The 26,924-nt window shown below is 42.4% G+C and overlaps 1 protein-coding gene across 14 annotated transcripts in view; it reads left to right on the forward strand.

Moving 5' to 3' along the window:
- Window positions 1–26,924, forward strand: part of KIAA0825 (KIAA0825 ortholog) — a 426,905-nt gene that overhangs the window by 215,824 nt on the left and 184,157 nt on the right. For 13 of the 14 annotated variants that reach the window (XR_009461086.1, XR_002089181.2, XM_019483483.2 and 10 more), the window contains 2 exons: window positions 60–215; window positions 10,923–11,017. Coding sequence is in view for 11 of the 14 variants with exons in the window: in XM_019483483.2 (XP_019339028.2) it covers window positions 60–215; window positions 10,923–11,017 (251 nt within the window). In the remaining 3 variants the exon portion in view is untranslated. Of the gene's footprint in view, window positions 1–59; window positions 216–10,922; window positions 11,018–13,404; window positions 13,529–26,924 lie in introns of all 14 variants that reach the window. The other variant, XR_009461085.1, reaches the window with a different exon arrangement.

Here is a 26,924-nt window from a genome sequence, read left to right on the forward strand (position 1 = left end):
TGATCAAATTGTTATCCAGTATATGTGGCCTTTACTGATTTTGCATTTCTTCTTAAAAGGAATATTTGAAAGAACAACTGTCTTGTGAGAATTCTTCTGAAGAGGATCTGCCACCAACTAGATGTTTAAATTTGATACTGAATAACACAGAAGAACAACCAGTCTTCAACCCCTTCCAAGTGCACAAACAGTATTGTGCAGATGTGTTCAATCAGGTTGGTGAACATTTGAAATGTCAATTGGTTATAATTGAAATTATTATATGTGACAACATAATGTTAAGTGACAATAGGTGTTGAAATTATAATGTCATGAGTACAAAGTTCATAAAATGAAAGTACAAAGTGAGACTGTCTAGACCCTTTTCTTTTATGTTTGAAGTTCTGATGTGGGTGTCACCTGTATTCTTTCACTTGAGGAAAGTATGTTTTATATATCTTCATTGAGCTAATTTAGTAAAAATTTGTTTCAAGGAAACAGTTTTAAAAAAAAAGATCTAAGGTAGTTTTCAGAAGTGGCTAAGTTGCATCTACTAAGGCCTATGTATAAGTTGCCTCTCAAAGACAGATTTGTAAGTCAGTTTCTTACTTTTGAAAATGTTTCTTCCAGAGTTTCTCTCAAACTCCCAGTCCACCAATCTTCTTAATTCCGTGGACATTCCCTATATAATTTCAACTAGTTAAAATAGAAAACACTTGCTTTTATAAAAGGTTACAATGAAGTCCATACTATGAACTTTATAAATAGAGTGCCCTGTTCCTGTTTTGTATAATTTTGTTATGATACTGTAGTGATTGGATTGGTGGTGGTAGTGGGTTTCTTAATTTTTTTTTAAAGCAAAGATCACTTTATAGAACACACATACTTTTTTTTGTTTGTTGTCTAATGGATATTTAATCCTTGTCTTGTGTGGCAATAAAAGTGTTAATAATGGCCAAAATTAAGATAGAAACTAATTTGAAAAGGTTCTTGACTTCAGATGAACTCAGCTTAAGTGTGTACCTTTTAAAAATTACCTTAAATTGAAATTATCAAAGGAAAGGATTGCTTATCCTAGACAACCAGTAAAAAATTAACCATGTCCTAATTTGGAATGCAGATAATATTTTTATCATGTCTGTTACAGTTTTTGCCTACATTCATTAATAGTGTAGTAAAATAAGACCTTCAAATACTGACAACTCAGGGCAGAATTCTTCTGCTATAAGACAGGATTGTAGCGCTCTATTAATCAGCCGATGACAAGGGATAGTTCATGTTGGCATGCAATGGATTTTAGAAATGTTTAGCATAAAATCTATTATCAGAACTTGGAAAATTGTCCTATGATTTAAATAAAAATAATTAATGGATCACAGAGCTTAAAGTGTGTCAACCCTATTTGTCAGTAAACTGACTGGCTTTCTGAACTTAATTGTATTATTTCAAAATATACCTTATTTTATTTCCTCAAAAAAATCTGCTTTTAACGTAAGTATATATGAGATGCCATACAAATAGAGTGACTAGATATTTGGTATCCAATGGTATCAGCTGCTTCATAAAAGGTGCTAAAATACTCATAATGGACAGTTATTCTCCCCATAGGGACAATTTCTTCTTAACACCTTAACTTAGTGGCTGGCTTCTGCAACAAAGTTTATAATCCCTGATTAGTTTGTTTATTTTTATCATATCTAATTTAACTGTATCTGTTTTCATTAAACACAAATTTCTAATCCTTTTTTGAATCTTAAATCCTACTAAGCTCTTGGCCTTCACACTATTTTTGTCTGAGTTAATTATTGCCTAAGGAAGCTTTTCCTTTCATAAGTTTTAAATTCATTGCCTTTCAGTTTCATAGAATGTGCCTTGGTTATTTTGTTACTAGAGGATAAAATTGAGTGAAAACTTTTTCTTTGTTCAGAGCCCCATGTTCTTTGTGGCCCAGTAGCTGTGAACTCAGTTATTAGCGTCCCCTATATTTTCTAGCAATCTTACCTCACTTTAGGAACTATGAACAAATTACAGCTAGTGGTTTCTACGATGACAGTCAGTAGATCACTGCCCTGGCTCCAGCTCACACTGTCACTGCCACAAAATCCTAGCCCCGGAGCAGCAACCCACCCAGGCACATACCCCACCAGCGCTGCTTGGACCGGTCTTCATGGAAACCGTGGCCCCATGCTATCATGGCCCCACTGTTCTGGGGTCTCCATGGAAACCAGCTACAGTGACAAGGGCAGGGGCTGCTGGGAAATGGAGTCTGCCTCAAGCCCAATCCAACATGTGGGTCAGACTTTGCCTGCACCTGCTCTATCATATAGTGGTTATAGCCTTTTTTTAGGCTTGGCTAAGCAAAAGAGTTCCACACTTTTTAATCTCTTTTCATATGCATATCTTTTTATATCTTACCATATTCATCATTAATTTCTGGACCCTTTTTGTTTCTGCACTGAGCAGAAGACTACACTGAGCTCTTCGGAGGGACTCCTATATCTTTCTTTTTAGTGGCTATATTGATTTAGAACTCAGCAGTATGCATGAGTAGTTTAGATTATTCCCTATACTATACATTATTTTGCATTTGTCAATTTCATCTACCACTCTGCAGTTAGAATAATAGAAAAATAGGAGTGAAAGGTACTTTAAGAGGCCCCTCCTAGTCCCAACTCTCTGCTCTAGCCAAGATCATCTCTATCTGAACTAGAAAAATATGTCTAGCCTGTACTTAACCACTTTCAGTGTTGTAGAATCTACAGCCTTACCAGGTAATCTGTTCCTGTTTCATAAATTGTAAGTTCTTCCTAATATCTGACATAAAAGGTCATTCTCTCAGAGTGTGGACAGACATAAAGTTTGAACCGTTCCAAGAATGTCACTGATTGGAAACTGTTTCACAATTGTCCCAGGTCAGAGGTATCAACACATATATTCTTAAGGGTTCTAAGTAGAGCCACTGCTTTTTAGGTGTCGCCATGCTGTTGAACCATAATAGTGAGTACTCAGTTGAGTTGCAGTTATTGGCTCCCCCTTCTCACTAGTACTGAGTTCAATAAAGAGCCATTTCTGCAATTTACTGAAATCTGTTGATGGCACCCTGACTGGTAGGCCTAGGCACAGGCATCTGGTAGCGGGGTCATATGCCTCCCCTGAGATTGGCACCAAAAGTGCTGGGGGGCCCATTGATGCACCCCAACTAGGCACCACTCCGGACAGGGCCAGGCATCCAGCGCATCCCCACTGTTCTAATTGTAAGGCCGGGGGCTGTCATCTGCTTCTCTACCGAGGCCCGCCCTCCCTGACACCGCTCTGGAGCCTGGAGCATCAGAGAACGCTCCAGCCAACCAGAATACTGCCCCACGTCCCCCCCCCCATGCGGCCCCTCCTTCCCTCCATGTCCTTACCTGTAAAGAGCGTGCTCTGATCCCCCAGCAGAGGTGCTGTTCCTCCTGCTGGGAGAAAGGTAAGCCTGGGGCTGTTGCAAGGAGGGGGAGGAGAGAGGCACAGGGAGGGGTGGCCCAGCGAGAGGTGGGGGAGTAATGGTGTGTTGTGCTCCCTCCCTGTATGCTGTGCCCGCCCCCCCCAGACTTACGAGGCACCAGTCACCCATGTGCCTAGGTGTGTGTGTAAGGAGTGGGAGCTGCCTGGAGATATGCTTCTGGATTCTCAAGGTGCTGCCATAGCTTTATAAGCTTTTAAAGAGTACTTTTCTCAAGCCACTCATCAATTTGTCAATTTCCATTAATTAAATAGGATTTGGTGGATCCCTGCTTCTGTGTATCTGGGGGTTAGGGGCTTAGAGGGCAACTCTTTTAAAAGCTGGGCAGTTTCCTTCCATTGGTGGCAGTGGAGTCCTTGGGCAGCATCCCCTCTCCCCCCCCCACAGGACCCTCAACTCCCAGACACATGAAAGCAGGGGCCCTGGCAATCCTCTGCCACCTGACCACTGCTACATTACTGCCCCTCACTCAAAATAAGCTTGTGATGTGAGGGACCATGATCAGTTGCCACCAATGGAAGGAAGCTGACCAACTCTTTAAAAGCAGCAGCCAGCCTCTAGACCAGGGATGGGCAAAGTCCGGCCCACCGGCCAGATCAGGCCTACAGCCATCTCCATCTCCCGGCACCCCCAACCCGTGTCACTGCAGCCAGTTTTTATGCAGACCCTAGCAGCAGTGGTGACATGACAGCATGAGGCTGGAGTTTCCTTGGAGACTGACCCCAACAGCACTGGCAAAGCATGCGGCTGGATGGAGAGCTGGTCTGGGATCTTATGACGGTGACAGTGTAGTCTGGATCCAGGACAGAGCTGCTATCTGCTGCCCACATGCCTTAGGCAAGGGTGTGCAGGCATGGCTTTGCCCTGGCTCTGGACCATACTGTCACTGCTGCAAGATCCTGGCCCAGAGCAGCTCCCGGCCCAGCCATGAGCTCTGCCAGCACTGTTGGGGATGGTCTCCATGGAAACCACCTGCAGCAATGCAGGCAGGGGCTGGTGAGAAATAGATTCCAGCTACCGGCCAAATCCATTATTTTACCCACACCTGGGGTCCGGTCAGCAACTGCTGCCCAAAATAGGCCTGGGATGCATAGAACCCCAATCAGTTGCTGGCAGTAGAAAGAAATTGACCAGCTCTTAAAAGCAGCAGAGGGATGCTATCAGACTCCTCACCAGGGACATGTAGTCAAGTGCTGGCAATGGAGGTTGGGGCAGTGGAGTTCTTGTTGCATACCAGAGTAGACAGTTTCTGTGTGGGGCTGCAGTGGGAGGGAGGGTGAAGAGCAGTGCAATTTGGGACTCCTGGAGGACCAACCAGAGAATAGTCATGGGGAGCTTGGTGTCCACATATAATGCTGAACCAGTCTGTGGAGAACCAGTTCAAAATAATACTTGATTATTCAGGTATAGTTTTGAGATAGTAAAGGGGATTTAAACCATTCTGAACTGGTTTGTACATTTGGATGCTTGTGGTTTAAACCACATTTAAACTGGATTAAGTGTTTTGTCCGTGCATACCATCAGTGGCAGAGATAGTAGGTGTGGACACATACAATGGCCAAACCTTTTCCAAATGTCACTTATTGGCAATTTGTCCACAACTGACATGGCTCAGAAGTGTCCGTGTATGCAGTGTCCTAGCATTGCAGGTGGAATGGTTACCTTTTAGGCATTGGAGTCCTAATGGCTCCAACACCAGGAGGTGGGACTAAGTATCCACTCAACTTACCTCACTTGTGGGCAAGGGAGCGAGTGATCTGTGGCTGAGAGCATCTTCACTTTTTTGCTTTCTATAGTTTCATAGTTGGTAGGGTCAGAAGGGACCTGAGCAGATCATCAAGTCCGACCCCCTGCCATGGCAGGAAAGAGTACTGGGGTCAAACGACCCTGGCAAGGTATTCATCCAGCCTCCTTTTAAAGACCCCCAGGGTAGGAGCCTGGAAGTTAGTTCCAGATCCTAGCTGCCCTGACTGTGAAGTAGCACCTCCTGATGTCTAGCTTGAATCTACCCTCTGCCAGCTTGTGACCGTTATTTCCTGTCACTCCTGGTAGTGCTCGGGGGAACAGGGACTCTCCCAATGCCTGCTGGTCCCCCCTGACTAGTTTGTAAATGGCCACTAGATCCCCCCTCAGCCTTCTCTTGTGGATGCTCAACAGGTTCAGGTCCCTCTGCCTCTCCTTGTAGGGCCTGCCCTGCTGACCCTTGATCATGCGGGTGGCCCTCCTCTGGACCCTCTCCATGTGTCCACATCCCTCCTGAAGTGTGGTGCCCAGAACTGGACACTGTACTCCAACTGCAGCCTGACCAGTGTCGCATAGAGGGAGAGGATCACCTCCTTGGACCTGCTTGAGATAAGTCTGTGGATGCACGACAAGGTACAGTTGGCCTTCCTGACACACTGTCGGCCCATGTTCATTTTGGCATCAATAATGACTCCAAGATCCTCTTCTGCCTCTGCACTGACGAGAAGGGAGTTCCCCAGCCTGTAGGTATGCTGCTGGTTCTTCCTCCCCAGGTGCAGTACCCTGCACTTGGCAGTGTTAAAACCCATCCTGTTCTCATCCGCCCACCCCTGTAACCTGTCCAGGTCCAATTGCAGCCTATTCCTCCCTTCTAGCATGCCCACTTCTCCCCACATCTTAGTATCATCTGTGAATTTCAACAGGGTGCTTTTTACCCCCTCGTCCAAGTCGCTGATGAAGATTTTGAACATTGCGGGCCTGAGGACTGAGCCCTGCGGAACCCCACTGCCCGCATCCCTCCAGGATGAATAAGACCTGTCCACCACCACTTTCTGGGTACAGCCCTCCAGCCAATTAGTGACCCACCTGACTGTGTAGGTATCAACGCCACAGTCTCCTAGTTTTTTTAATGAGAATGGGGTGAGAGATGGTGTCAAAGGCCTTCCTAAAGTCCAGAAAGACTATGTCTACCATGATACCTGCATCCAAGGATTTTGTGACCTGGTCATAGAAGGCCACCAGGTTAGTCTGATAGGACCGGCCTCTAATGAACCCTATGTTGGTTGCCCCTAAGCATAATCTCCCCTGCTGGCCCCTCACGGACATGTGCCAGGATAATTCTCTCAAGAAGCTTACCTAGGATTGAGGTAAGACTAACTGGCCTATAGTTTCCTGGGTCCTCCTTCCTCCCTTTTTTGAAAATGGGAACCACATTGGCCCCTTGCCAGTCCTCTGGCACATCGGTAGAGCACCATGAGTGCTTGTAAAGCTGTGCCAGTGGTCCCGCAATGACCTCTGCTAATTCCCTCAGCACTCTGGGGTGGAGATCATCAGGACGTGCTGATTTAAATACATCCAGTCCCTCCAGAAGTTCCCCAACTAGATCCTCACTGACCCTAGGCCTGGCTGCGCCTCCCCTGGGACCTACGGGGGTCCCAGTGTGGGGGATGACCCAGTCCCTGCTCAGAAAAATGGAGGCAAAGAAATTGTTAAGTAGGTTAGCTTTGCTGTCTGATGCGACAACCAGATTTCCTAGTGTGTTCTGCAGAGGCCTCACATTACCCAGTACCTTCTTTTTACCCCCTATGTATTTAAACAAGGACTTGTTGTTGTCCTTGATCTGGTTAGCTAGTCCCAATTCCATCTCCACCTTGGCCTTTCTGACCGCCCCCCTACAGTCCTGAGCAGAGGTATAGTCCTCCCTGGTGATGGCCCCTCCCTTCCATTGGGTGTATGCCTCTTTTTTAGCTAGGAGACATTCCCGGATGCTTTTGGTGAGCCATGGAGGCTTTTGCCCCCTCTTGCCCCCTTTGACCCGCGTTGGGATTACCTCACTTTGGGCTTGGAGGATTGTCTCCTTAAGGAACCACCACTCTTCTTGGACACCCAACTCCCCTCCCCTCCAGAACCTCAGTGTCTCTCCGACTATTCTCCTTACCTCATTGAAATCTGCACTCCTGAAGTCCAGGGTTGCTGCCTTGCTGCAGGCCTTTGCCACCTTGCGCTGGATGGTGAATTCCAGCAGGCGACGATTGCTGTCGCCCAGGTGGTCAAGCACCTACATACCCCTCACCAGGTCATCACCCATGGCCAGGACCAGATCCAACAAGGTGTCTCCCCTGGTGGGGCTGTGCACCTCCTGGATTAGATGGAGGTCCTGTATTTTGGCTAGGAACCTATGTGAGAGTCAGACCTGGCTGACTGTTCTTCCCAGCAGATGTCTGGAAAGTTTAGGTCACCCGTGATGACCATGTCCTTTGACCTAACTGCCTTCATGAGCTGACTTAAGAATTCCCTTCTCTTATAAATATAAGTTCAGTAAAATTGAAGTGTGGTTGCCCAGGGGGGCCAGAGAGTATTTGGCCCCACCTTTGAGTTCCCAGGGGCTGGGGAAACATAATGAAGGGCCATAGTTAAGTAGGGAGTGAGGACATAGCTGGCTGTTAGAAAGACAGCTGTTAATGAACAAGCTGTGCAAGGGAACTTATTGATAAAAAATGCCAACGAAGTGGGGAAAGGGGCATGCAGTGTGGGATGCTTGAAGGACTGACCAGGCCCATATCACAAATGCTTGATGTTCATACATAACACTGACCTGGCTCTCCTAGTACTTGATTGTCCAGGTATACTTTTGAACTGCTCCAGACAGCTTTAAACTAGTTTAACAGGCTTGTACATATATCTGTTTCAGACTTAAACTGCATTTAATGAGTTTAAGTATTATGCATATCCATACCCAAAATAGAACTCTTCTGTAAATCTATCCTGTGTTCTATGTAAGCAGCAGCATTATCTTCTGAGTCAGAGTTTTGCTTAAATATAACAGGTTATCTGGCTAGTATGTTTAAGGCATTCCAGTTTCTATAGACAATGGCATAGAAGGTATATATGTACTTAACTTCATTTTTGGCTAATGTTGACTGCCAAGCTGGAATGACCAAGTACCCGTTTACAGCTGAGTTGACTGGGTCCAAACTGTGCCATTAAGAAAATCATCTATTTTTCTCTGGTCTCTAGCCAATTACTAATCTAATATTTTTCTTTTTAGCTCACGACTGCTTAGGTTCCTTAATATAGGTCCTTAATAATGATTTTCGATACAGAACTTTTCAAGAGCCTTTTATATGTTTAGACAAATTATATGAAGCTGTTCTCTGCTCTGCTATTGTTGACATGCACAAAGAACTGTAGTATATTAAAATGTATGATTTTCCTTTTCAGAAGCTATGCTTGTTAGGGCCCCATCAGATCATGTTCATGAAGATGGTCAATAGTTGTAATTTCAAAAGCTTTACTTGGTCCTAAAATGAAGATCACTGTTCAGTAATCCTTACAACCAACTCTAGCAGTTTAATTAAAGATAAGCAATTTGTTATCTTCCAGCCTACTGTTTTAATAGTTGAGTTTAGAAAGATTGCAGAGTTTCTGATAATTCAGGGGTGTGGGTCGTAGCTGTGTTGGTTTAAGGACATAAGCAGACAGGGTTCTTTGGGTAAATCTGATATCTTTTATTAGACCAATTTAACTATTTGAGTTTCTAACTAATTTCCAACTATTTGAGTTGGTCTAATAAAAGATATTGGATTTACCCAAAGAACCTTGTCTGCCTGTTAATAATTCAGCCATGTCATTCTTATGATTCTTCAGAACTCTTAAAACTTTATCATCTGGTCCTCGTGACTTGTTGTTCTTAGTTTTATCAACTTGCCTGACATCTCTAATATCTGAAAGTTCTTCCTTTTATTAGCTAATAAGAGTAGGGCCAGAACATACAACTCATCAACTGTCTTGGTGATGAATTGTGCTGGAAGGAAATTATTTTGTTGTTCTGGAGTGACTTTGCTGTCCATAATTGCTCTTACTTTCTAATAGATTCACCAGACTGACCAGTTCCCTCCCAATCTTCTGTTTACAGTATTTCTTGTTTGTTTTTATGCTTTTTACTTTTGCTCTCCACATTTTCTCCCGTTAGCCCTGATAATCTCTTCTGCCTTTAATGTTTTTTTCTGTGTACAGGATGATTGTCTGTCTAAACTCATATTTAAAACATAAGATCATCAACTCTTCTGATGCCATCCCTTCCCCTTTTTCTAGTTTCTACTTTCATCTACCTCTTCATTTACTCATTACTGTACTCCATTGACTCTTTTTTCCCTCCTCATTCCTTTTTTCATTCACTATTACTTCTATCTTTTTGCTTTCCCCTTTTGCTGTCAATCTCATCTTTTTATTTTTCCCTGCCCTTTTCTCATATTGTTTCTGTCTCTGTCCCATTCACCATCTTATTTTTATTGTGTGGGTGTACACAAGAGAGACAAAAATAAATAAAAAGAAGATTGGGGGAGGGGGACTTATAAATAAGGTGGAGGGACTAGGAGAACGAGCCTGGTATGCATTCAGCCCCGTCTAGAAGCGCCAAAGTTTATCTGTAGGAAGATAAATCCTGAAAGGTTTAGGAGTAACTTTACCTGTTATCACTTATCAGTATCGGTTTACTTTGAATTGCATTTCTTTTCCTGAAGGATACTTGTTTGCCTTGAAAAAGCTCTTTAACCTTGCCGTCCAACCAGATGCATGTAGAAACATACACTTATATTTGTCTTCCACTCCCCATCATAAGTAATATAACCTCCATGCAGAATTACAAGGATTTTAATTTCCTTAGTTTTGACACACTTCCTCATCTTAAAAAAAAAAAATAATTCCAATTGCCAGGTTTAGCATCACAATCTAATTTTGGCTTGATCTTTCCCTCAAGGATATTGAACTTAATTACATTATCATCACTGTTTTCTGATCAGTTCAACTATAGTTAATAAGGTTAATTAATGTTATACAGCAACAAATGCTGCATTATAAGTATAATATTGTTGTATATAGTAATCTATATGCAAACAATTATTTTAGGATACCTTTTATTCATAAAATAAGCAACAGGGCATTACATGAGCTCATATTGTCTATATTTAAAAGGTATTTATAATAACCATCTGATGATGGCAATGCCTTACATAACAGACAAGTAAAATATCATGCACTAATTAAGATACAGCATGCATCTTGAGTTCCAGCTACACCAAGTTTTCCCTCTTGATAAACTTTTTGCTGACAGTAGGAAATGTAAATTGCTACAATACATAAAAAGTTGCCAATTATTTTGCTTTTCAAACAAAGAGTCAAGCTCTCAGAGAAAGTGGTTGGGCAAAATGCCATTAACAGTTGGAAGAATAACGACTCAAAAAAAAATTGATTTATCTTTTTATAAATAATGGCTACATCCCCAAATGGATTTATAAATTAATTGCTGTCTTATTGGAATAAAAACCTTCTTCTGTGGACATGATTGATATCATCTGTCTAAGTCCTTGCTCTAGACCCCCCTCCTTCTTAGTTAGTCTATCACAGCTGGAGCTTTAATTTACTGATCATATTAACTCTGATTAATAACTAACAATAGCTTCTTCCAATATATCAACAGTCAGCTGTTACTGAATGGAACTGGGATTGGTCAAACTTGCTGCCAAGTTATCTGCAACTGAATGAGATGACCTTCAGAGCACTCCTGGCACACAGGTAATAAGATTCTGGTAAAGAATGCCTATACTTCCCAATTTTCTATGCTACTTTACAATATCATGAAGTACATTTTGTGGCAAATTGTGAAATAAGTTAAAACAAATAATTTAGCAATAAACTAAGCAATAAAGATTGCTTTTCTCTATTTAGTATGTACAAAGTCTAATGATGAACAGTTTGTAGTTTGCATAAAGAGCAAAACTCTGTGTTCTTTGTTACCAACCTCCCAATGTTTGTTTACAGTTGTCCATAAACAGTATTTTAAATAGTAATTAGCCTTTTCAAATCCCTGCTGTTCAAATAAGTTTCAACAATGCAACACAGACCAACATGGCTACAATTTACACCCCTAAGGACATAGGCAGACAAGGTTCTTTGGGTGAATCCGATATCTTTTATTAGACCAACTTAAATAGTTGGAAAACAATTATTAAGCAAGCTTTTGGGTTCAAAAACCCTTCATCAGGCTAAGGAAGTTTCTGCAGCTGGTGTGTGCTCTTCTTGGATGGAATAAAAAGTAAAGAAACCAGAGAGCACACACCAACTGCAGAAACTTCCATAGCCTGAAGAAGGGTTTTTGAACCCAAAAGCTTGCTTAATAATTGTTTTCCAGCTATTTAAGTTGGTCTAATAAAAGATATCGGATTCACCCAAAGAACCTTGTCTGAACAATGCAACACAAAACTCACAGAATGCTTCCTAAATTAGGTGATGAAAACGTAAATTCAGTGATGTCCTGGCAAAGAATAAATACAGCACAGAAGTGTATCAATTTATTATTTAAAACAACCCAGTACAATTTTAATATCACTAACAGTTTATTTTTTAAAATATATTGTTTACTTGTATAATCCCAGTGCTTAATAAAAGCATAGATATTTAATCGTCTTGGTAGCCACGTTGGTCTGAGACATTGCCTTTGCAGGTACAATTTATATTCTGTACTTGTGTTATCTCTTATCAGTAATGTTGTCACTAGTTCAGGCCAATTTTGAATATGCATGACATTTTAACTCATGGGTGAGCATATGTTATATACAGGTTTCCCTCTGTGCTTAATACACAGAGGATATATGTACAGACCCCGCTATGAAGGTTTAATTCTTTAGCTCAAGATGTAGTAATGGCCTGTTAATGACTCCTTGTTCTTTACTTCAGGTACTAACAATTATCTGTGAAATAACAAGCAATTTTAATGTCTGCTAGGGCTTCCTATTTCATAGGGCCTCCTTCTGCTCTGTCTCCATGCCCCATGCCTAGGACACTCATTTTAATTTTCACTGGCCAGCCAGGACCAGCCTCCTAAATCCAGAACTGGCCCAGCCAATCCAGGACATATGGTCACTCTACTTTTAAGAGAAATATTACTCACTGGTGAATGTTTGTTAAAGGGCCACCTCTGTCTCTGATTCCCAGAGGATATGAGTGCAAAGGCTACAGAAATATGGTTCTTTAACTTTAGCTGTCTAGGTGGCCTTTACAGAATATTTTCTTTTTCATCTTGTTAAAGCTGGGGTGTCATACGCACACCCCATGAGCCAAATCCAGTTCATGGAGCCAATAGCAAAATGAGGGAGAAAGGCCTGCGACGGAATCTGGGGCTTCTAGGTCCTAGTGGACACGACCAACAGCAGTAAGATGGCAAGCAAGAGCTGTGCTAAGACAGCCTCCCTCACCCTGTGGTTTCCTGTCCCCACCATCACTTACTCTACTACTACCATCCCCACCTGTCCCACTGCTTCTGCTCCATACCCTGGGCTAGATCAGGCCTGTGAAGAAGCCCCACAGTCTGCATCTGGCTCTGGGCATAGACTGAGTTTGACACCCCTCTTTTAAGGCATTTTTAAGGTGCTTCTGGCTTCGTGCCAGATGCTATATATGTTGGTTTCTTTTGAGCAACAGATTTTTCTCCTTAATATATAAGGCTCCTTCTATAATTAACTAGTTTTGTACGTATTCAGTTTCTTTTTAGGTATTAGCCCACATAGAGTATAAATGCTAGTTAATTAATGCAAATCAGAGGGATAACCTTTGCCTAAAATGGCATTGGCTTGTAGTTTGGGAGGTAAGAAACCAGGTTCTAGACTGAGGCTTCCAGATATTTGTGGATTATTCAGCAGTTGTTGCCTGTGGCATATGGGCTGTTACTGATTGGTACCCAACAGTTAAGTTTGATGGCTCTGAACCAGAGCATTAATCTTCAGTTTTGCTGCATTTGATTTCCTATTTCAAAATAGGAAATGGAAAAACTGTTGTTATTTGAGTCACCATTCTCAAAGTCAGAAACTCAAACTCAAACTCCTCCAGAGGCAGGGGGAGGAAGTGCAATTTCATTTGGAATTCTAATTTCTTTGGAATTTAGATTTTTTTTATGCCTCTCTTAGGTTTGCAATCAGAGCATGAATAATATCCATAAATATTAGGATTAATGGATTCTGTCCGTGTTTGTAGACAGAGAAATTGGAGATTGTTTCTGAAAATATTGTACATCTTATATTTTCTTAAAATGTAAGTAACGTTTTCTATTTTTGATATTCTCACCTACTAGGAACCCTTGATTCTTTTATTAATTATTAACCTCACTAGATGTATTCAGCATAGTCACATCATCTTTAAGTTCTCCTATTTCCTATTCAGTTGCCTATTTAAACATCATGTTAGAACCTAGTTCAAAGAAAAAATATTTTTCCTGCCCTGTCTGCTCTTTTCCTGTGTAAAGGGGTTATCTCTGGACAGACAGTTATCACCCTTAGTTTTGGCCCAGTTTTAGGTATGAAATGGTTTTCCAGTCTTCTTCCCCAAAAACAATATTGTTCCCCCATCCAGACTATTATTCTGCAAAAAATAAAATACTTCAATCTTACCAAGAGTTAAGTGATGATGATTCAAAAACAAACAATGCATATTATATTTGTTTTCTCTTTGACAGTTCCCTACTTTCTTAACAATTACTCTCTGTTAAAAACAACAAAAAAAAAAGTTTGTCCTTTTAAAACAAATACATGCTACTCAATGGAAACGTCTACATGTTCATTAATGGGCTGTAATCACCATTATTTTGTAATAACAGGTATTAAACTTAATGCACCGTAATCAGTGCTACTGTGTATCAGTGCAGATTAATGGGTTTTTTTGTGATACTTAATGCACATTGGACTAAGTCTACTGTGCATTAGCATGGTTTTTGCCAGCCATGCTAATGCACAGTAGAATTAGACCAGTAGGCATCAAACATCTCGTGTAGAAGCACCCACTGGGACCTCTAACTCTCCATGGAAGGAATCTAGGATAAGAAGCTGGCTGTTATACTTCTCTTGTTTTGAAGGCATCAGTCTGAGCCAAAGGCATCGGGAAGACTACTCTGAATTGAAAAGGAAGATTCTCTGGGTCTATTGTAGCTCCCCGGTTGACTTAAAATTAAAATAGTCCCCTTGTCCTGGTATTATAATGGTAAATAGGAGCACCTCATTTACCTTCTCTGTACTACTCATTTTCTATACCTTTGTTTTGTCATCTGATTTGTCTTTTTATCATTTCTCCTTATTTGAAAGCCCCATTTCTCCTTATTCATTCATTGATTGAATATTCATTTTCCATTTTATTTCTCCTGTATATACCTTTCTCTGATGAGATGAACAAGACTAACTACAGTATTTAAAATAAAGCCATGCCACCAGTTTACAAAACAGCTGTTATATGGTTTTTAATATTATTTTCTATCACTTTCTTTAACAAATCTGAACATCTTATTTCCCTAATTAGTTGCCGTTGTTCGCTAAGGATATATGGTTTCATTGGGCTGTCCACAGTGATGCCTAGGGCTATTTCTTTTTTTATGCTTGTCACGGCGGGGTCCTTCAGGAGGGCCGTGATCTCCTCGAGGTCCCTTGCTCCGTGTCAAGGCCGGCCCAAGGCACCCTCTTATTCTCGCCCGCCACGTCTTGCTGGTAAATATAAGTTTGGGAGGCTGCCTATGACTCCCTGGGCACGGCTACTCGGGACCTCTGTCCCCGCGGTTCTTCCGGACTCCTGTGGTCTCCTGGTATGACGGGTGCTCCCCAAGCACCCTAGCCTTATGGGCTGCGCGTGGCTCCTACCACCCCTAATACCACGCCCCAAGCCTCACATATGGGAAAGACGTTGGTGTGTCTGCACGCCCACGCCCCGGGCCCTTCTTCTATAATCTAGCTCACTCTTGGGCGTTCCCTACAACAGGCTAGTCCCCTCTGGGACGTCCCCTCGAGCCGCCAGTCTTTTAGGCCCACCGCACCACCACCCTCTCTGATACGGGCTCACCGCGCTGCTACTCTCCATCCTTTTGGGGCAAGCACCTTGCCCTCCTCTGGGTTTTCTGCGGTGCTAGCCTGCTACTGGGCTCCTCAGTAGGGCCTCACTCTAGGGCTCCTCAGTAATCACCCCTCCCTGGGGCTGGGGTCTATGCACCCCGCAAGTGACGCCCTTGCTGGCGTCTGCTGCGCCTGTCTTGGGCTTCCTAATATGGCGCTCCCCTTCTTTGAGGCTCGCCGTGCCCACCTCGGGCTTCCCAATAGTTCAATATGGCTCTCCCCCTCTTTGGGACTCACCGTGCCCACCTCGGGCTCCCTGATAAAAATCACCCCTCTCTCTGGGACTGGGGTCTACATACGCTGCACATAACCCAGGGTATGTGTCCCCCATCCGCAACCCACTGGTTGCGCCTGCAACTTACTGGTTGCACTCCTCACCTTGAACTGCGCCTACACTGGCACTAGGGCACCCCACCCCTATGGGGTCCCTATGAGGACAATGCACCCTCTTGGCGCTAGGGCACCCCACATTCTCTGGGGTCCCTATGAGGCCTCCTCCAACCCCTACAGCCTCACCCAAGCCTCCGGTTGTAATACAAACATTAACCAAACACAACACAAGCCTCCTGGCTGTAACTCAAACCTGAAGCCTTATGGTTATAACAACATTGCTCCATATGACGATGGTACTTGCTACTAGGCTCCTTTCCACATCCTCACTCCCAGAGCTTCTGCCTCCCAGGCTGCTGGTAGAGAACTACCAGCCTGGCCTCAGCCCTGGGCTTTATAAGGGCCAGGCCCTGCCCCCTCCAGGCAGCTGGCTCCGCTTAGTTGCTCCGGCAACCCGCAGCTGCACTCATTAAGCTCTGCCAGGGCTCTCTCCCTGGCAGTTCCTCCTCTCTAGGAGCAGAGCACCGGGGTGCCCTGCGACAATGCTTAAGAAGAAATGCCATCTATTATACACTAAGTTGAGTTGCTCTACTGTTTCTTCTGTTGTGGAAAAAGTGGACAAAATTAGTGAGGAGATTCATTTACAACAGAAGTGCTTCCCCAACTTAGTGACTGAGTTAGATGGAAGAAACTTTGTTCCAAAGCCTACAAATGGTGGTCAAATTAATTAGCTGACTATTTCAGTAGTGGAAAACAAAAGCCTTCTACTACTGAAAAAGGGGGAATGATTTTTTTTCAGCTTGTCCCATACTGGCTCCACCTATGCATTTGAGTATCGTCCTGCCTACTCTGACACCTAAAATAAAAGTGTATTTAGAAAATATTTAACATCAAGATTGTGCATGTTTAATGATGTTACATCAAATCAATGTTTTTTAAATTTAAAAAGACCATAGGAACCAATCTCTTAAACCAACAAGGGCAGAAAAAAGTAACGCAAAGATAAATATTCATTCTTATTTATAGTTCAGATATTTTGATCTCGTTTTCTTAATGGCAAGAGAAAGGATATGCAGTTCTTTAGTGGCTGGTTTTACATTTTCTTCCCATAATTCTAGCTGTGGGAGTGTTGGAGATAGTGTTTGAATAAGTTCACTTATTAATAATTTACAACATTAAGCTAATTGATAGCTAATTTACATATGTTTTTCACGGGTAAGAAAACATTTTACATATGCACACATACACAGACGTGCTGATTCTTTGCTAATCCATAAATATACAGTACATACCACCTTAAAGGTATGTTGTTCTGAAAGGAAACTCGCTACCTACAATACACAAAATAAATGTTCAGAAAAGAAAAGCTACTGCCTTTAGTAACCATTTAATTCATATATTCCTCTGTTTGTAACTATTGCTTTTTGGTACAGCAAAATGAGCTACTGCTGTTTTGCTAAATGAATATCGTTCACGTATACTAATGTATTGTCCATCATCTTTTTTTAACCTTCATCCATATAGCTTGTAAGTCTGTACACATAAAATGGACTTTCTGAAAAAATCTACTTTTTTAAAGCTCCACTAAGAACCAGGATGCTTTACACAATGAGTTAAAAGTCAAGTCTACATATTTATTTTTAGAAAATTCAACCTGCCAATTTGTACATACAGGTTTCCCTCGCCAACCACGGGTTAGGTTCCTGAAAGTTCCTTTGGCTGGCAAAACCGTGGTTGGCAAAACTGGCGGGGTTGTGGGGAGCAGGGCCTGTGGTTGGGGGGTGAGGGGCACCAACAGGGTTGTGGGGGTTGTGGAGAGGGACTGAGAGGCATGAGCAGGGCCAGAGCAGTTGTGGCAGGTATTTTCAGACTCTGCCCCCCACAACTTCTCTGAAGCATGGATACTCAAAACCAGGGTTGGCAAAACTGTGGTTGGTGAGGGAAACCTGTAGTGGTAAACAGGTGTGGCATTTTAATTTTTGTAACATAACCTTGATTATATTGTTATGGGGGAATTGAGAGAAATGTAATTGAAGCTGGTCAGCCTAATAGCTACCCTTCATTTAGGGTAACAACCATTAAGTTCCTTTAGGATTGAGATAGCTGAAACAATATGAGCCAATTCCTCAATAGGAGCCACGTGCAATGTTAGCCAGGATCTATGTTTTGTAAGTAGAGAGGTTTCACTGAGCGGTAAATGAAAATAGTGAGGGCTAGGTTTTCTTTTATTGTGAGTTGATGAGTACATGTGTGGGTGTGAGGAATTGTGAGTACATGTGTGTGACCCTGCATATGTTTGTGTGTGTGTGAGACACAGCATGAGGGCAGGGGGTAAGCAAAAGCTTTGAAAAAACACAGACAGAGAAGTCATTAAAAAAAACAATGAAAACAGAAGAGCACTCTTAGAATGACTCTAAGGTAAACCTAATAGATAGAGAGGTTTTTGGGAAGAGAGTTAACTGCAAATGTCTTTGACTAATCAGTAAGGAAACTGTCCTAGCTATTTGATTTCCTGACTTTGACTTCCATTACATTCTTTGCCTCAAAGATATACAAAACTGCCAATACTGCCAATGGTGAATAGCTTTAACAATACTTAGGGGAAGAAAAAAAGCAAGAATAAGAAAGTATTAGCAATGTAATCATGTTCTTCATTATAAAGCCTCAAGCATTGATGAAAAAAAAGAAAATGATGGTTTTCTGGCCTAGCTGGTCATTACAAGTGAGCTGCTTTGAAAAGGTGTTGCTTTGGTGTTTCTCTATCCAAATAACTGGTGATTGCCTTGCCAAAATCCCTTTTTAGAACAAACTATGTTTAGCCAGTAACAAGCTATCAGACAGCCATTGGCGAGCCAGTGTTGGTGAGGTCTGTCTTGTTACCCAAAATAATTTGGAGAGATACCAATAGCCTGACTTAGCTTAATAAATTAGCATGGTATAGCTCAGGAGCAGGCAATTTTTTCAGGCAGAGGGCCGCTTACTGAGTTTTGGCAAGCCATTGAGGGCCACATGACAGGCAGCCAGGGGCAGATAAATATTAATTTTCTAAATTTTTAGGGGCCTGTGGGCTGCATTCTGCCCACCCATGGTATAGCTCATGTAAAGTGGATGAGGTGTGCTTCCTACAGTACCCCAGCCTACGGTCACACAATTTAAACAGATCCATCAAGTCTGGCTTATTTAGCTCAGTATGTTGAAGGCTGTGAGAGGGTATTTATAAACACATTGCAAGGGTAGGAAATAGAGGGACATCTACTTATGTTAGAGCAGTAGTACTCAAACTTTTGACCCCATGAACCAGATCAGTGGAGCAGGGCTGGTTCATGGATCAGATCCCTCATAGGGTCAGTGTGTGGGGTTTGGTCTGTTGCTCACAGATTGGGCCCACTGCAGCTTTGGCTTGGCCCTGCACACCTGGTTTAGTGTGCAGGGCCACACCATCTGGCCTGCTAAGTTCCCGATGGGTCCAGAAATTTGGCAGCAGGAGAGCATCATTTAGTGCTGCAGCTGCTTCCCTGCTACCAAATTTTCAGGCCCGTGGGGAGCCCAGTGGACTGGATGACATGGTTCTGTGGGGCATATTTGGCCCACAGGCCAGGGTTTGAGCACGCCTGTGCTAGAGGAATATACTGGTACAAGAACGAAGGGGTATAAATTGGTCATAAATAAATTAGGCTGTAAATTATGTTATGTAATTTTGTAAGAGTTGTTTCCCAAGCAAGAGTTAGGTGATGTGGTTTAATATTTATTTAACTTCTTGTTAAAGTTTATTGCAAGTAAAATAAAGTCAAAGTATTTTCCTTGTTTAGAATTTTGAATTATCACAGGGCAAAACGGCATAATTCTTGTATATTCTAGTGGATACACAGACACCATCTGTTGCAAATGATAGCCATATGGTGAACAATTTATGGAAAATGTTTACATTCATAATGTTCATTGTGTTGTTGATTATCTATATATCCAGAAAATGCTCTTTTAAAATCCAATTTATCAACATGCTGAAAAATGTATTGTGTAGTCTTGAAATTGAAAGGTTGTCCGCAAGCTGAGTTTTGCTTCTAAATGTCTTGATGTAAGAAGAGAATACATGGTATGATCACATATGCTTGAATTTTAAGAGCACAGTAATCCGTTACACAAAAATGAGGCATGTTGTCTTGTAGCTTGGTTGTATGAGAATCACTCCTGTATATACAGTAGCTGCTGACATGCCACAAATAAGATATAGGGTACATCTACAATGCAGGAAGGATCAGCATCCTGGTGCATATGTATGTGAGCACGTGTTAGACAGTCCTGCCAGTAAGTTTCTTATGCCGCATACCTTGCATATGTGAGTTGATACTTAACATCTCACCAACTAGACTTGGTTCATAGTTTATTGTAGCACTATGAATCTATTGTCTGTCCTGTCTGGCTCCCTGTGAAGAAGTGGGTTCAGCCTGAAAACACATAGGTAAGGCTGTGCTCCTTTCTCTGGTTTGTACCTGAAATGTTTATGCAACAGGATAAATGATTTTTGAAACAACAGATGTTAGCAATACTTGGGGGGGGGGGGTTATATCGATAGCAAACTTGATAACTGCTTAGTTAACTAGTAACTGATAACTGCTTGATAACTGCTTAGACCTAGCAAACTTGATAACTGCTTAGATTCCACATATGTGAACTGACACTTCTAGCGTAAGAGAACTGGCAGAGCATGGTGGGATCACATCGTCAGACAGGCCAGATATTCCCAGCTTTGGTTCCAATATTCTTTTTCATGTGAAAGTAGACATTCATAAAATTGTGCCAGATTGCCCTGACCCTTTACCACCAGGATGTGCAAATGGGGGAGGTCATATCAGTTCAGAAGTGGTTGACATTGTACCTCTGGAAACTGTCTATTCCAGACACTACATTTTCAAAGCTGACCAGTTCAATTGGTGCTAGGTTGATAGAAGTTTGAGACATATAATACTAGGTCTTATTAGTACACAGCTGATCCATCTTTTTATTAGCAAATAGAGACATTTGTCCACCGGTAATCATACTTCTTTCAAATGCTCTCCCTCCCCTTGTTGTTCCGGTTTGCATCTTAAGTTTGTCCTTATTGTTACACCTCCAGTTTGCGAACTTTTTTCCCTATTGTTGTATAATGGGTTCTGAACATTAAATAAAAGAGTTCTCTATGCATTGGTACATGCAGAGTGGTTGTTCCATCTACTACACACTGCTGAGCCATTTACCTACACTGAGAGCTTGATGACTCTATACTACAAAGGAAAACAAAAGGACACGTGGTACAAGTTAGAAGTTTAGTCTTGCCCACCAACATGTTCTTTTGTTCTGGTTCTTTGCGTTAGGAGTTTTCAGCTACTAATAATACACAGTAGTTGATTATACTTTGTATTAGTACCACTTTCCATCCAAAGGCCTCAAAATCCTCTCAACATCCCAATATGTAGGGAAAGTAGTATTATCATCCATAGTCAACTGATGGAGAATCTGACAGAGAGATCTTTAAGTCCCATTTCCAGAGTTGTACAAAAGGTTTGTGGCAAAGCCAGAAACCAAGCTTAGATCTCTTGACTCACAGTTCAGTGCTTAGGCCCAAATATTTTACTTTATCTTTCTCAATAGCTTGTACTGTATCTTTCTCAATAGTTTGCCTCAGTGAGGAATCCTGGTGCACCTCTTATTTTTAACACTCTTTCCATTCTTGAGGACGTATGTCTATTCAGGGAATTAGGCTTGAATAGTTTTTGAAACAAACATACCCACATTATTGCACACAAGGTATTAGAAAGGCCAGTTTGCTTGGACTAAATTTAATCCACCAACAGTATTTGAGCTTTGTATAGCACAGGACACTGTTGTGCATCCTGCATCATGTAGTAAAGAGGGAATTCAAAACTGTCACTCTTAAAGTTGACACTATGAAAAATGTCATTGAGGAAAGCTTTTTTATGTTAGTATTTAGATTGACAGGTTATGACAAAACTGTATTCTTGTTGCTTGAATACATCTTTTGTCTAGTTTTACATGCTTTTTGACTTGTCTAGAAAATGACATATTGAGGTTTTCATTAGCTTTAACCAGGTGTGATTTTCTTTATGGAAGATACCTTGGTAGAACTGCAGTTGAAGGCGAATAAACCAGTGAAGCTTGGAAAGGCCATGGCCCTTCTTCAGATGCTAGCAATGAGTTGAAAGACTCATTAATCAATGACCAAGTCACAGGTGTGATGGCTTTCCTACAAACTGCCAACAGACTGTGAAAGTCACATCCAACACACTGAGCTGTCAAACTAGACGCATCTACAAACATTCTTAAACTTTTTCTATAGTTAAGTTACAAAATAAAATCCTATGCATTCTTAAATAAAAATGTTTGTTGAATTGATTTGTCCAGAAAGTAGTAGTTGATTATGAAAACAAGAATATATCAAATTATTTTCATTTTTTTCAAATTTTAATGTATTGGCAGTAGTTCTGTAGACACGCACACACTTACTACAGTGGTAACCAGATATTTAATTTTATATGTATCTTTAATCTTTTACATTATTGGGAGTTACAGAATTGTCAGTATGGATAAAATGGGAGTAAAAAGTTGTTTAGAGTGAAGAGGTAAGTGCAGAGCTTTCTTGCATGGAAATGGCAAGGGCTTCTCCCTAACCTCCAACACTGGGTATCCTAGTACTGCATGCAGAAATGTAGTTAGCCATGTTAACTTAAAGTCAGTACAAGGCATGCATCTGATAAAGTAAGCTGCTGCTTATGAATGCTTATGTATCTCTAATTTAGTTAGTCTGTGAGGTGCAACTGTGCCCTACCTCTTTCATTTGGAGCACAGATGCCAGTTGTATTGCAGCGATATAGTGAACTAATACCACAAAATATTAGATTAAGAGTGTAACAGGAGTGACGTCAGGGTCGCCGTGCTAGCCCTTGCCACCTCCTCTACTGTGCCAAGCTTCGGACTTGCACCCTCCTATTCTCGCCCGCCACGACTTTGATGATAAGTGTTTTTATAGGGAGGCTACCTCTCCTCCACTTGGCCACAGTTATCCTGCTCCGGGTGTCCTGCGTATCTAAGCCTCTGGGCCTTCTCTGTACGCCACCCTTCTCACTAGGGCCTTCTCTGTACTGCTGCCCTTCTCACTGGGGCCTCTCCGTAATGCTGCCCCTCTTCTGGGGCTTTCCGCGCCACCACTGGGGCCTCCTCTGCAAGATTGCCCTCTCACCGGGCTGGGCTCCACTCTGGAGCTGGGGTCTGTACCCCCCGAGCTCCATGCCCGCACTGGGGCTGGGGTCCTCACTTTACCATGAGTCCCCTATGAGGCCTCCTCCATCCCCTTATAGCCTCACCCAAACCACCGGTGTTAAACAAACTGCAACATAAACTCAAGTCTCTTGGCTACAACTTCAACCTAAGCCAACTGGCTGTACCAACATTGCTCAGCCATCTCGGAGCTGCTACCCTTTTCTCTGCAAGCAGTACCCGCAGTCAGGCTTCTCTCTCTCTCTCTCTCTCTCTCTCTCTCTCTCTCTCTCTCTCTCTCTCTCTCTCTCTCTCTCTCTCTCTCTCTCTCTCTCTCTCTCTCTCTCTCTCTCTCTCTGACTGCTGGCAGGGAGCTCTTTCTGTCGTAGATGCCAGTCAGGAACTGCCTCTAGTCTCAGCTCTCCCCTCATAAGAGCCAGGCCTTGCCCCTTATAGCTAGCTGACTGCTGGCAGGTGTGGGTCGTTTGTTGCCTCCCATTGCCCTCGCCACCAGCAGCTGAGGAGCCCTCCGGGCTCTCTCAGTAGCAGGCACCTTAGTGTCCTGCTACAAAGAGGAACAGAAGCTAAAATAAAATAGATAAGCTCTTATTACTTTCTCAGCCAAATATGTTGGGGATGTATTACTCATTCCTATAGTAAAACCCTGCAAAGGAAGTGATAGGGAAATTTCATAGAGATTTAATTCTCACAGTACTCAGAGGGGATTGTTTGATCCTCCCCTAAACCTTGAAATGAACAGGAGGCTAGGATTGGTCGTAATCTTCTACTTCAGCTTTGGTCTTTTGTGGGCACTCCCCAGGCTGAAATGCATCCTCATTGGGGACATCTAAATGTGTGCTTTACTGCTGAGTTGACTAATTAGCTCTTCATAGATTCATAGATATTAGGGTCGGAAGGGACCTCAATAGATCATCGAGTCCGACCCCCTGCATAAGCAGGAAAGAGTGCTGGGTCTAGATGACCCCAGCTAGATACTCATCTAACCTCCTCTTGAAGACCCCCAGGGTAGGGGAGAGCACCACCTCCCTTGGGAGCCCGTTCCAGACCTTGGCCACTCGAACTGTGAAGAAGTTCTTCCTAATGTCCAATCTAAATCTGCTCTCTGCTAGCTTGTGGCCATTGTTTCTTGTAACCCCCGGGGGCGCCTTGATGAATAAATACTCACCAATTCCCTTCTGTGCCCCCGTGATGAACTTAAAGGCAGCCACAAGGTCGCCTCTTAACCTTCTCTTGCGGAGGCTGAAAAGATCCAGTTTCTCTAGTCTCTCCTCATAGGGCTTGGTCTGCAGGCCCTTGACCATACGAGTTGCCCTTCTCTGGACCCTCTCCAGGTTATCCGCATCCTTCTTGAAGTGTGGCGCCCAGAATTACATGCAGTACTCCAACTGCGGTCTGACCAGCGCCCTATAGAGGGGCAGTATCACCTCCCTGGACCTATTCATCATGCATCTGCTGATGCACGATAAAGTGCCATTGGCTTTTCTGATGGCTTCGTCACACTGCCGGCTCATGTTCATCTTGGAGTCCACTAGGACTCCAAGATCCCTTTCCACCTCTGTGCCACCCAGCAGGTCATTCCCTAGGCTGTAGGTGTGCTGGACATTTTTCCTCCCTAAGTGCAGCACTTTGCATTTCTCCTTGTTGAACTGCATCCTGTTGTTTTCTGCCCACTTGTCCAACCTATCCAGGTCTGCCTGCAGCTGTTCCCTGCCCTCCGACTTGTCCACTTCTCCCCATAGCTTTGTGTCATCTGCAGACTTGGACAGAGTACATTTGACTCCCTCGTCCAAGTCACTGATGAAGACATTAAAGAGTATCGGTCCAAGGACCAAGCCCTTTGAGACCCCACTGCCCACACCCTTCCAGGTCGAGACCGACCCATCCACCACGACTCTTTGGGTGTGACCCTCTAGCCAATTCACCACCCACCGGACTGTGTAGTCATCCACATCACAGCCTCTTAACTTGTTCACCAGTATGGGAATCAGTAAAGCATCACCATCTACACGTGCAGGGCTATTAGGCTGGAGTAGACTAATTAACTCCACTGTAGGATAGTACTTCCTGACACAAGTGCTATCCTACAGTAGTTATTTACTCCACTGCAGTGCATGTGTAGATGGTGACCAGGGCTGGCTGGGGCATGAGGGTGCTACAGTGTGGGGGCTGCCTGCTGTCTAGCCTGCACAATAGCACCCTTGTGCATCAGCCAGCCCCTCCTCAGGATGTTGAACTGGGATGGAGCATCTCCAGGCTGGCAGGCTGACCCCCCAATGTCCCTGCCAACGAGGGCTGTACTGTCCTGGCTGAATGTGCTGTTGTCCTGGACACATGTGTAAGTGCTGCACCTGGGAGCAATGAATTGTGGTGTGAATGGTGCTGGAGTTCATTCAGGCATATTCATTTCCCATGTGTAAATGTAATTGAGCTCTGGCAGAAGAGTTGAAGTGAGAAAGGGATGTGCCTCTTCTTGGACTTGCTGATGCCTACTCTCTCTCAAATTCTTATCCTTTTCCAGACAATGACCATGAAAGGCCCCTTTAGAGACCTGGGGAAGGGAGGTCAGTGAACCAGCCTGGCTCAAGCCCTCTTTGTGCAGGAAGCAGGACTTCCTTATACAGAGAGGTTACAGGTATCTCTTCCTTACCTTAGTTTTGAACTTGAACATCTAATAACGATGTTTTATGTAGTCATATTTTCTACGTACTGGATCTTAAACGCCTGTCACAATGTTACTCCAGTATAATGCCAGTATAACTTTTTAAATCAATGGAGTTACATTGGTATAAAACTGGAGTGATACAGTGGTAAATCAGCACCACAGTATTAATTTAAATGTGCATAAAAGGCTGAAAGGTATAATACTGTGTTTGCTGATGAAGTGATAAGTTGCTGTAATAGTTAGCAATTTATCATGTTGTGAGTGATATCTGCTTTGTCTTTAAAGAACTCCAGATATTTGAATGTATTTGTATCTGAGGTTTTCTCTAGTTCCAGCACTGTTACATCAGATTACTTAGCTACCATGCTCCGTGACTTATTGTCAAAGGCCTGTTAAGGGGTATTCAGCTGTCAGATCATGTCATCATTTTCAGAAAGCACCTGTAATTAATGTAGTCCCATTCTAATATCAGTATATTTAAAAGATAAATTTTGCCATTGGGATCAGAGAAAAGTATACGTTATAGTAATATGATGGCTTTTTATTTTTGCCTATATTTTTTGTGGGTATTAACTTTCTGTTATTGCTTTAATTCAGTAATTATACACCCCCTCAAGAAACCACCCTCTAGAATAATATGGAAATGATCCCTTTAATTGTAGTAATAAAGACTGTGACAACTACATTTAAATACAGCCAAACTCTTACCACTAAAGTGTTAATGAAATTAACAATAAAAAGTATAATGATTTCTCTTGGGATAATTACATGGGTAATTTAACAGAAGATTTGGATAAAAACTGAAATAATTTGTATGATATACAGTTAACTCTGTAAATGGTATATAGAAAATCAAAGACTTTCTTATTGTCTCTCAAGTACAAAAGAAATCTTTAAAAATGTTAAGTAGTGGCACCTCTTAAAAAGTAAATTTTCTCTTTCATTACTCCCTCTTATAAATAGCTATTTTAAACATCACATCACTTGTTGTTTCATGTAGTTTTATTGTCAGTTCTTTCCATAAAAGTAGCACTTAATGTACTTACTAGTTTCAAAGTAAGAAGTTTAAAGGCAACGTGATCTTTTTCTGCGCAGCATTTAATTTATTATGGTAGATAAAATGAGAGTTGTGTAAAGTAATTTGATAGATTATTTTTACAATTTCAGCATAAAAATTCTTTAAGAATTCCTTACACTGTTATGTTTTCTTCTTGTTATGTTTGAGCTACACAATATACTAATGATGACTTTGAAATAGGCACATATATCAATGGCTATAAAGGCAAAAAGAGTC

Source organism: Alligator mississippiensis, chromosome 3, assembly GCF_030867095.1.
Source record: "Alligator mississippiensis isolate rAllMis1 chromosome 3, rAllMis1, whole genome shotgun sequence".
In the NCBI taxonomy this organism is placed as follows: domain Eukaryota; kingdom Metazoa; phylum Chordata; order Crocodylia; family Alligatoridae; genus Alligator; species Alligator mississippiensis.